This window comes from Danio rerio, chromosome 23, assembly GCF_049306965.1.
Source record: "Danio rerio strain Tuebingen ecotype United States chromosome 23, GRCz12tu, whole genome shotgun sequence".
Lineage (NCBI taxonomy): Eukaryota > Metazoa > Chordata > Actinopteri > Cypriniformes > Danionidae > Danio > Danio rerio.
In genome coordinates this window covers 28,584,339-28,596,921 of record NC_133198.1, presented here as the reverse complement: position 1 = coordinate 28,596,921, position 12,583 = coordinate 28,584,339, and the positions used below count along the sequence as shown (strand labels likewise).

At 37.2% G+C, this 12,583-nt stretch overlaps 1 protein-coding gene across 2 annotated transcripts in view; it reads left to right on the top strand.

Moving 5' to 3' along the window:
• Positions 1-12,583, top strand: part of lrp1ab (low density lipoprotein receptor-related protein 1Ab) — a 236,023-nt gene that overhangs the window by 34,317 nt on the left and 189,123 nt on the right. For both annotated transcript variants that reach the window (XM_005162219.5, XM_021469971.2), the window contains exon 2: positions 3,065-3,187. In XM_005162219.5, coding sequence (XP_005162276.1) covers positions 3,065-3,187 — 123 coding nt within the window. The remainder of the gene's footprint in view (positions 1-3,064; positions 3,188-12,583) is intronic.

Sequence of the window (12,583 nt, the reverse complement as noted above, 5' to 3'; positions counted from 1 at the left end):
CTGAGCAAAAATACTCTTCAGATTGCCGGGGTTACACAGAAACTGACACTTACTGTAACCTGCCACCGGTAATGAAAAGACCTCTGTCCGCACATCGAGAGAAAACATCTCACAGGTTATAGAGGGCAAAAGAAAACCGCTGTTTGTGGGCAACACATGGGAAATAAACAAACATAAAAGCACCTATGCTGGGTTAATATTACAGCAAAATTAGTTTTCTTAGAATATATAAAGTGCTCTTGTGAACCTGGTGTGACCCAGCTGTGTTGAAAACCAGCTATCGTTGGCATGAGGAATGATAGATTCAGCAAAGCTTGCGACCGCATCCACAAGGGTTTTCTTCTAAAAGTTTTGTGCTGTCAGAGTCGAGGTGTCTAAATAATTGAGGTATTTGCGCATTTCATAAATCTAGATGTTCTCCTCAACAAAAATATGACTTAGTATTGCTAAAGCATTTAGTGGTTGACCAATGTCGGTTGTTCAGTGGCTGATATATAGACAGGAGACTGGACGACGACTGATTTTTTTGCTAATGTTATACATAGTAGGGTTCAGAAGGATGAGTTATGCTTGAAATAACATCTACTTTTTCACTTTTTGTTGTAACATTTCTTAATAACAGCATGTTTAAAACATTGATAGTTGTTAAATATGTTGTTTTTTTAATGTCCGGGATTTAAAAAAAAATACCATATTTTCTATTACCAGTATATCATGCAACACTAATAGTTTCTTTGATTCAGCACTTTAAAAATATGAAGAGTTCGGATGCAAAAATCTCTAAGTGCCATCTGGAATTTTCTTCTACATCAGCCACGTTTCCAATCCAATTTGGATATGCGCATAAAAAAATCAGTTAATGGAAACGGCAAGATGCACATAAATTTTGAAATTGCGCATAAAAAACATGTGCGCAACAGAGTAGGATAAACGATGAGAAATCGATAAGGAAAGATGCGGTAAACTCCGATGGAAATGCTTGTTCTGAACAAATTGCATTTTGTGCAATAAACAGGTCATTTGATTTTATTATAATAGGGTGTTGGCGGGGTCTTAAAGTATTAAAAGCTTATAAATCGGTTATTAAAGTATTAAAAAGTCTTAGGGTGCTTTCACACCTACACTTTTGTTTCGGAACGTATCTTGTTTGCCCAGTTAGCGCGGTTCGATTGGCATATGTGAACAGGGCAATCGCACTCTGTTCCACGCCAAAGTAATCGCTTCGAGATCGCTTGAGTGAGGTGGTCTCGGCTCGATTGAAACGAACCCTGGAGCGGTTCGATTGCAGTGAGAAAGCGATCCGATCCGAGCGCGGTTATATTACAGTGTTTTATGGATATGTAATAGGCTTACGGCTACATGATGAGAGAATTATGAGTAGGGCGGGAAGTTTCGCGAGTCTCCGGATGCCCGCAAACGAGTGATGATAAGTTTCGCGAGTCTCCGGATGCCCGCAAACGAGTGATCATCTCCCGGTAATCTCGCGTCTCTCTCCCAGTCCTCAAATAGGCATCGTCGCGCACCCTTCTCACCCCTCCCCACCGTGTCTCTCCTCAGACACGTCACGCGCGCGCACCTTGTCAATCACCACCAAACCACCACCTCCTGACAGCTGAGCGGGACGCTGCAAAATAAACCCTGACACTCTGACCAATGTAAGGAGAGTTTACTCGCACGTGACTTGTTTTAGCTCTTTTGGTCCGATTAGAAACTTTGCAGTGTGAAAGCGAACCGCTCCAAGAGCAAAGAGCAACAATGTAACAATTTTAATCTCTGTTTCGGAACAACTGAATCGATTCACAGGTGTGAAAGCACCCTAAATCACATTTTTATAAGGTCTTAAATTTTGTTCAAGCGTTATCCAAAGTGTTTGACTCAAAACAAGCATAAATATATTTAATTTTCTCCGAAAATTGACAGCGGCATGCTTGATCCACGTGACTTGTTTGGACCGGGGTGCATCCAGCCAATCCCCTCCGTCTGGGTAATGTCACATAATTTGTGACAAACAGGGGAAGGTTGTGACGCTCTCCACATGTAGCAAAACCACAGAACGAAACAGATGGGAAAATGTGAAAATGTACGTTTGCACACTCCTGGTTGGAGAAAGACGAGTTTAAACATTGGCTGAAACCTGCCGCTGAAACCGCATAATTTATTCTTTCAAGCTTTGTTTCTTTCGAGCTTATCTGAGTTCTGTTGCATGGTTGTGCTCTATTGATTTATTTGATTACAACTGTTTATTAAGTTAAAGGTTTGATACTGATTAGAACTTGAAGTGGCGATGAGGTCTTAAAATATTCAGAAAAGGTCTTTAAAAAGTCTTAAAAAGGTATTGAATAGGATTCCTGTATATACCCTGTATAAGAAATCATGTGATGCTAAAAATGTGTTTGAATGGACAAACCAGCAAGCTGAGCACATTGTAAAACATCTGAAATGTTAGTTTGGTCATTCTAAAACAGCAGTATTAGTGTTATTATATTATTAATTACCTCCAGAACTGTTAAGAGTGTCTATGTTCTGCGTCTGATGCCTTCAAACGCTACTGTGCGTTCAATGCGTGTCGGCATACTGCCCTCTTATTTGATTTAATCTTTAGATGGAAACATAGCTAATGAGTATTTTCCTTAGCCTCTTATGTTTGTTATTTCATGCCCAATTATTTTATATTAAAATTGATGAAAATTACCTATTCTTTGCCATAAAAGGGAAATTACTCGATCAAGAAATAGGAGCTTGAGAAAAATGGTAATTTTAGAAAAAAATCTCAGACGGTATTAGCATTTGAACTCTTCATATGAATGGTATAATAATAATTATTATTACTGTAACTATTATTATTTAATTATTTTATTGGTGAGTTTTTTTTTTTTTTTTTGCACTTTTCTCTTTTATTATCTGTTGGAATTTAAATTTTAATCCAAGCTTTTTTAGTGATATGACATTTTACATACTATTACAATTCATTACCAATCCATGTGGTAAATAAACCCCGAAATGACTGAATATTAATTGATTAGTCTGAGAAATCTATGTCACTCTTATCATTTCTTTCTTTCAGCCCCGAAGACATGCAGTCCAAAACAGTTTGTATGCAAAGACCAAGTAACCTGCATCTCCAAAGGGTGGCGCTGTGATGGGGAGAAAGACTGTCCAGACGGCTCTGATGAATCTCCTGATATATGTAAGTGCTGGAATTTATCTGTCTCATCATGACACATGCGATGCGATACTTTATCAAGGCAGAGCTGAAATATTTTGACTGTCTCGTTTTGCAATGTTATTAACTGAAGCCAGACGTAGATAAACCCGCAAGTACCTCAGACTTTATTTTGTGTGCGCGCGTGTGTGTGTTTGTGTGTGTGTTTTTTTTTTTTGTGTGTGTGTGTTTGTGTGTGTGTGTTTGTTTGTTTGTTTGTTTGTTTGTGTGTGTGTGTGTGTGTGTGTGTGTGTGTGTGTGTGTGTGTGTGTGTGTGTGTGTGTGTGTGTGTGTGTGTGTGTGTGTGTGTGTGTGTGTGTGTGTGTGTGTGTGTGTGTGTGGAAATGATTTATGAGATTTAATCTTAAGAGCATATGTTTATGGTATGGTATGCATGGTAGGTACAATATAACTGTCAGATAAACTGGGTGGAATAGGTAGTATTGACAGTTATGCAATTAACAATCAGTATTGCTAATAATGGGAAATAACTTGATTAGGGATGTTTTGTTATTTCTGACAGATACTGATAAGCTAATAATTATATTCTTACTAATACACGACCAGTACTAAATACTTGGTTTAGCTTGAATAATGTTAAACTTAAACAATAGAAACTAGAAATTTACTGATATATCACTATGTCACTATTGATAAAGAAGAGATTATTGATGAAGCATATCAAGGGCATAGATTTGCTCTTGATATTTGTGGGGGTATACATCCCTAGAGCGCATATAGAACAACACAAATTCTATTCCGCGCTTTATAAAAATTCAATAAAGGTTTTAAACACTTAATAATAAAAATAACATTTAATGAAGCGTGTCTCATGCTGTGAAAGTCAATTTACATGATTTCACTGCAATCAGGCTTTAAGAGATTACACTGCAGATCTTGATGGTCAAATCGGATTTTGTGACTGTATCCGTTTTTGTTTTGATGACCGGCTTACATCATCTTTTAAAAGTGACTCATATCTTATTGTCTCCATTTACACAGCACATAGCAAAGGCGCAGTGACCAGGAAATAAAAAGAGCGGGAGCTGACTGAAAGCTGATAATAAGAGTACTCTTTTCTTCATTCCTGTATTTAATCTGTTCACAGGGTTGAATTTTTTCATTTCTTTTTGACCAGTTCTTTTACTTTAGTATATGACAGAAAGGTTCTCATTTGGCCATCTTCTTTTAAGCCAGTTCTTTTGATACCAGTAGGAGTTTTAATGTAATGTTCCTGGTGTGATTTATGCAATAGTTTTATATCAGTTTATATTGGTTGTGTGGCAGATATTGCTCTCTCTCGTTAACATGTTTAAATGCTAGTGCTACATGACGATATAAAAGCTTTTTTGGTTTTCGTGTATGAGATTTAAGGTCTGGGCAGTCTGTTCTGAAATTAAGCATCAGACTTGACGTCATTCACTATGGTTTTTTAATAACGCGCGACTTACATTGGCAGGTGAAAATTCTATTTTCCTGCTTACACTGCAGACATGACGGTTGGCCCTGTTTATACATTTCCACATATAAACAGGGCCTGAATCTGATTTGAGTAAATCGTATCTTTTAAATCTTTTAAAATGATTTTTTTCTTACATGTGCATAGGTCATATCCGATCTGTGCCACATGGGGGAAAAAAAAAATCGGAATTGAGTCACTTGAACCATGCTGTGTAAATGCAGCTTTAGAAAGGCATGTGACACAATTTAACCATTTTATCCCGATTTTTGTTTTTTATAATCATGGAGACCAAAATGGAAACTGAATTTCAATCCTAACGGAACTACAGTTGTCAGTCACTTGACGGCCCAAAAACTGCCATCCAATCACACTGTCCTGGGGCCTCATTTGCAGAGGTGTGGACTCGAGTCATGTGACTTGGACTCGAGTCAGACTCGAGTCATGAATTTGATGACTTTAGACTCGACTTGACAAAATATAAAAAGACTTGCAACTCGACTTGGACTTGAACATAAATGACTTGGACTTTGACTAGGACTTGCCCCTATTGACTTGTAAAGACTTGCTGCTTCCCATGAAAAGCCCAACGATAAAAAAGTATGTTGACATGGACCGCTCTCTCTCTCTCCCCGTTTATGTGTGCGTGTGTGTGACAGCATGCGCGCGTGTGTGTGAGCATGCGCGCTTTCGGCATGACGTCCAATCGAAGCACGGTAGATTGTTTTGATTCGACAGTATCCAACGTGACTACTATGAGGCACCAGAGTGGACAAAAGTCAAGCGAACGCAGAGAGAATTTGAATTTGAACTTGAGATCGAGCCAATACTCGCGTGCCAATACTCGCTCTCTCTCTCTCTCTCTCACATACAACATACACCTCTCTCTCTCTCTCTCTCTCTCTCTCTCTCTCTCGTGCATTCAGTCTCTTTGCGTTCGCTTGACTTTTGTTTACGATGGCGTCTCATACCTTTAGTGCTTTTGCTCTCACGGGATCCTTCTGTTAAACTGACCCTTCGCTAAGCCACGCCTAAAAACCGCCACCCACCAATCGCGGCTTACCAATCGTAGCTACGGACAGGGGCTCTGTCAAGCTTTCGAGCGAGGGAAACAAGCCAAATCGTTGCGCCATTGGATTGTGAAAATCTGACACCCGCTATCCTAAAAGTTTGGACTGGGTGGTGGGATTTTTTCCCTTTTCAAAACCAAAGCCCAAGAGGAGAAATGCCAGCGTGGATCAAGCTGTGTGAGGGGCGGTAAAGGAGTTAAGCTAAGTTGGTTTTGTTTTCGATATTCACATTCAATGATAGGTGGCAATAACTCACACTCCTCTTATCCTAAACAGATCTAAACTGTGTTTCTTTTAAAAAACAAAAAAAAACAAAAAAAAAAAAACAAAGCAGGTTATGCTTCCCAGCGGTCTTTTTCTTTTTTTTCCACTCGATATTATGAGCCAGGGCTCGACAATAAGGACTGTCCGATGGCCCGGGGCCAGCGTGCGAGACACTCGGGCCAGTGTACAAAATGTTACTGGCTCGATCGGGCCAGCTGCTGCCTTTTTGCCTGCCAGATCGAGCCAGAGCTGCGTGCTGCGACTGTCTGTCAATTGTGTGCAAATACAATCTTACGGTGCATTCACACATAGACGTTTGTTTCGGAATCTGTCTCGTTTCACCCGTTAGCGCAGTTTTTTAGCATATATCCAGCAGTTGCGCTCGCTTCCGCGCCAAATCAATCAGTCCAAGATCGCCTGAATGAGACGCGGTCTCTGTCCTATTGAGCGTATCGATTGTAGCGAGAAAACAAAACAATGCAACAAACTAACGACCCAGGCTATATCACAGTGTATCATGATCGTGTAATAGCCATATATACGGCTATATGAAGAGGGAATGATGAGCAGGGCGAGATGTCATTACCGGTAAATGCGAAAGTGAAAGCATGCTGAAATATTACCGAGAGCTGTTTGTCCAGCCTGATCTCGGTTTATCCGTCAGGAAAATTGACCGAAATTACTATCTGTTAATTTTTCCATATTTTAATCGTATAATAGGCCTAGGTTGTATTAGGCCTGTTGTTTTGTTCATTTCCGCACTGACAGCTCGAAAGAAAGATTTACATTGATCTGATGCAGTCTCGGTTCATCTGCTACGTCTCTCTATAATTTAAGCCTAAAATACAGAATTATAGTCAACGTTTCTTTAATAGATTGATTAATTCAATTGATCGATTTCTACAAAACCTGACAATTGAAATGAGGCTCTGTATATATGAGAAAGTCTGACCTCGATTTGTATGTGGTGACGATGTCTGTGGGTTGTTAAAATTAAAGTGCACATTTTCACTTATAAAATATTCTATACACAATACACAAAAGTTTGGGGTAAGTGTGATTAAATATGTTAAAACAAGCTTCTTCTGCTCACCAGGGCTGCAATTATTTCATCATAAATACAAATTGTGAAATGTTGCACTATAAAATAACTGTTCAAAAGTAGTTTATCATTTAATTTATTAATTTATTCCAGTGATTTTAAAGATGAGATTTCAGCTTCATTACTCCAGTCACATGATCCTTCAGAAATCACTAATATTAATTATTGTTATATTTATTAATGGTAATAGTTATAAAATCAATAATGTCTGGAGTAATTATTTTATTTGAAACTAAATACAATAACAAAGCAGTTATTTAAAATTTTAATAAATATTTAACAATTACACCTTTTTTACATTTATAAATATAGCCTTGATGAACTGAATAGTTTTCCTTAAACATTTTAAAAATTACCGTAAATATATATACAGATTTATTAGCCCCCTTTTGTTTTTTGTTTTTTCTTTTTAAAATATTTCCTAAATGATGTTTAACAAAGCAAAGAAATATTGATATTTTGTCTGATAATATTTTTTCCTCTGAACAAAATCTTATTTGTTTTATTTTGGCTCGAATAAAAACATTTTTTTAACCATTTTAAGGTAAAATTTATTAGCCTCTTAAGCTAATTGTTTTTCAGACTGTCTACAGAACAAACCATCATTATACAATAACTAGCCTAATTACCCTAACCTGCCTAGTTAACCTAATTACCCTAGTTAAGCCTTTAAATGTCACTTTAAGCTTTATAGAAGTGTCTTGAAGAATATCTAGTAAAATATTATTTACAGTCATCATGACAAAGAGAAAATAAATCAGTTATTAGAGATGAGTTATTAACACTATTATGATTAGAAATGTGCTGAGAAAATCTGTTCTCTGTTAAATAGAAATTGGGGAAAAAAATAAACAGGGGTGCTAATAATTTAGGGGGACTAATAATTCTGAAATCAACTGTGTGTGTGTGTGTGTGTGTGTGTGTGTGTATACACACACACACACACACACACACACACACACACACACACACACACACACACATTCAAATAGCGATTAACTTCTTTTTTTTTTTTTGGTGGGGCCAGTGAAAATTTGGGCTGGGCAAGTAAAAATCAGAACCCAATCGGGCCAGTAGAAAAAATCCTTAGCGTTGAACCCTGTGAGCACTGCTTAGTTTAAACCCTCGCTATTGTAACGCATATAAATACATACACTAATATTTGCTGGTAGGAAAAATCTATTTGTTCACTTCTGTTATTTATACTTTAATGTGCATTTCAATTTTTTTCTTCCACTTAACTGCAAATTTGAATAAAAACTGGATAAAGAGCACACAAACATGCTGACAGTAATAGGTACTGTACACTGTTATGGGTCAATGATGCTAATATTCGGCACAAATCCATCAGTTTCTTAGGTTATTAGATTATTTTATAATTTCACCTCTCCTGCTGTGCATGAACTATGCTGTTGAATGTTCAGCGTATGAGGTGGCTAGGCTAACCTTGCTTCAATTTTGATAAAATTATTTTCTAATCAGTTGCTATTATGTTGTGAATATACCCCTGTAATGTATACTGCAGTCCTCTTTTGTCTGGCTTTCTCAGATATCTCACCTGTTTGCCAAAAATGACTAATTAAATCCTTGGGAATGTCTGACACCAGCGCATACACACTGTAATAGATGTGCCAGGCATGAAAGCTTGACAGGCGTAGCAACAGTAACTAAGGAGGACGAGGCTTAGCGAAGGGTTATTCCAAGAATGTTGATATGGTTTCATTCTTGCTTTACTATTTATTAACAATACACAAAAAACTAAAAGGTTAAGGTAAATTCTTTAATAAATTCTAGTGTTTTTGAGTATTATACTTGTTGTATACTTGTATTATACTTATGTTTTAGGCTAGTATTATTTACGACTTGTTAATTAATGCTTCATAATACAGTAGTATTACCAATAGTGAACAGATAAAATAATACAAAGTGTAGTTTTACTACAGTAAAGTATAGTGATTTGTAGTATAAAATACCCTATATTGTAAAATAATACAGCACTGGGTAATTTGTTTATATTACACTTGTGTTACCATAGCAACTATAGTATTACCACAACTGATCAATTGAAGTTCTTTACTGTAGTAGGCTACTGTTCAAAACACATTACATGCCAATATACGTGTTCAGGGGCCCTGTGGAACAGCTTTCCTCAAAATGAAGAGGATGACATGGAAAATGTCCTCCACAATCTCATCAGCAAAGTGGAAGCCAGCAGACACTAGTTTACTTTATTTTAGCTGCCATGATAAAATGAGATTGATAGTGAGATTTATTTGAAGAGTGAATAGTACAGTAGGCTATAATACCTTATCAAGTGTTTCCTTATTTTATCACAGTTACATTTCTGCTTGCATTAGTTTTTGTTTAAATGCTTTTAAAATAAAATGTATTCTTTACATCCAACATCTATTCCAGAGGTGCCTTATAGTGGTGTAAACCCCTTTACAAGGGGTGTTACCCCTGTGTAAACTCTAGCCACCCCTGTGGCCAACCCGATATGATTTTGCTGTTGACATTATTTATTTAAATCTACTTACATAAATGCAATACAATGCAATATTTCAATAAATAAATAGCAGCCACTAAATTATTGTGGATTGATTGGTGCCACTGACGTAGCTGGCCTCTTCTGGCCCCCCTTAAGCAAATTTTCAGGGGGGCACCACTGGTCTATTCTCTGTCTTTAAGTGTTTGAAACTGAAAATATCTCATCATATAAAACAACCAAAAATGTTATGGTTTATTAGATTAAACATTTAATATGTAAGTCTATTTTAGTATTTTGGTTATTGTTATTAAACAGTGCAGCAATATGAATCATATCAAAAAGCATGAAAGGAAGAGGGAACACGACACAAATTGTGAGTTTGCATATAATCTCTGAGAGTGCTCAAGAAAATTTGTGTGTGAGCAGTGCATATTTGAGAGCGAGAGAAAATTTGAGAACTCGCAATCAGTTTTGTCCACAAACAGAGGAAATCGGTGCACGAGCATCACACAAGGTAGAGAGCAAAGCTCTTCAACGTTATGTGAAGAAAACAACGTTATTGTTTGTATGAAGTAGCCTACTTCATTAACAATATGTGCTACCATTTTACATTGCTGCTAGACGGATTTGCAACTCCATCTCTTTAGCACACACGAGATTCAATTGACAAAATTCCAATTTCACTCAATTTAACTTTGCAGCATATACAGGAGTTGTTGGTCTACTGCTACCACATTGAGGTTATGTAATTTTGGTTAATCACAAGTTGATCACCGAAGACATAACATAGCACAACTAAACTTAAGGAATTAGACAGCAGTAGACCTGCAATTTCTGTGTGATGTGAGGCAAAATGGAGTCTTTTTTTGGTGGAACTCGTTCTTGTGCATTATGCTGTGGAGACGAGACGCAGCACTGTTCAGTACTTTTTCAGAAAATTGCATTTGTATTTTTATATATCTAAGCAATGTTCTTTAATAAAAAAAGGTTTGTTTAATTAATACAGATCTTACAACCATACCTAATCTGTATATATTTTATTTTTCTGTTAAAAAGACTCGAAAAGACTCGAAAATCAAACTGCAGGACTTTGGACTTGACTTGAGACTTGTTGCCTCTGACTCGGGACTTGACTCGGGACTTGCCTGTCTTGACTCGGGACTTGACTCGGGACTTGAGGGCAATGAATTGAGACTTACTTGTGACTTGCCAAACAATGACTTGGTCCCACCTCTGCTCATTTATCAACGTTGCGTACGCACAAAAACTTTGCGTACGCCAGGTTTCACGCTCAGAATCGCTCACGTTTGGATTTACTAACGATGAACTGAACGTGGGAATGTGCGCAGCTTCACGGCAGCTTTCTGGCAGGCGTACGCACATTTTTTGTGCGTGTCTGTTTTATTTCCATTGGCGACTCCTAGAGGCAGTTGTATTAAATTCCTCTCTACAAAGTGTCTGAGCCTTGCAATGGCAGCTGTATGAGACGGGTTCATCTAGCAGGTAAATAAGGTTTCCATGCCATACAGTTAACAAGCCAAACATTAAAGCACAATTTGCAGCGGTCGCCTGTTTTCCCAATGTAATCTCAGCTATCTACTGCACGCACATTGCTATAAATACACTATCTGAAGATGAATTTGCATTCGTAAATCAGAAACATTTCCATTCAATAAATGTGCAAATAAAATATGATGCACAAACTTATTAATGATTCCTACTTGTCTTTCTCGTGATAAATAGTGGGCAAAATCTGATATGTAGCGGGGGAAAAAAAGAAGAAAGAGTTCATCAGACGCTGGATTCGAGCCGAGTTCATGCTCGAACGTGTCAAAACATGATCACATGTGTCTTACGAGCCCGCCACTGAGACTGTTAGAAGTGCTGCAACATTTTACACCTATAAACCACAATATTTATTTTTTTAATGCACTCAGTGCGATGTTCAGACCCAACTGTGTTAACCGCATCAGCTAAACTCTCCCACTCTATTTTTTTTCTTTTGTTGTTAATTCCGGAGAACAAACTTGCAAATAACACCGCTTTTCTCTGGTCTACCTCCGAAAGCAGCACCTCCAATTCACATTCTGTTCAAAGTTTCTCTTTTTGCTTGATTTTGCCTTTGCTTTTTCGTTGGGTTTTGCCATTAGCATAGTCATTAGCATATTCATACGGGGAGGAGGCAGGGAGGGGTTTTGCGCTCGTGCATGTTGCGCTCAGTTTCACGTTCATTTGGATGTACAAAAGAATATGCGTGAGATTCGGCGTACGCAGTGTTTCATACATCTGAATTTTTTTCTGCGTACGCACATTTACAGCTTTGTGCGTATGCAATGTTTTAGTAAGATTTCCACGCAAGTCTTCGTACATAAGGCCCCTGGTGTGTTTAGGGAGGGAGTACCGGAGAAGATAATGTGATTTAACCCTAAGCACATCTAGGTTACTAAGGGTTGATGGAGCATTATTTTATTTAAAGGTGATTAAATTATTGGTAGGGACATTTCAGTAATTGGTGGATATTGGTGAAGACACATCCTCTTCGCCCATGCCAATTCTACACTCTTGAAGAAACTCATTTACAGCTGATAATGAGGGCTAAAACAAACCGATAGTTTATTAATAACTAATAAGTAGGCCCACACAGAATCTAAACATGCAGAAATCTGCAGATTTTTAGCCCATCATCGAGTCTATTTATTTACTTGTGTAAATGTGTGTACATTTATATTTACTCAGTTTTTAAAATAACTTCATTAATATTATTGACTAAGATTAAAATGTGCATATGATTTATGTACAATACAGTTTGTAAAGTAATATTTTCTGTATTTAGTAAATATATTATAAAAGACTTGCTTTGTTTACCAAATAAGTGTATCTATTTAGATTTGCATTGTAAACAATAAATAAAAGTAAAAACCATAAATGTTTTTTATTTCATAGATTATGTTTTTTGTTCCGATACTCCCAAAATCAATCCGCATAAATTCGTAGATTT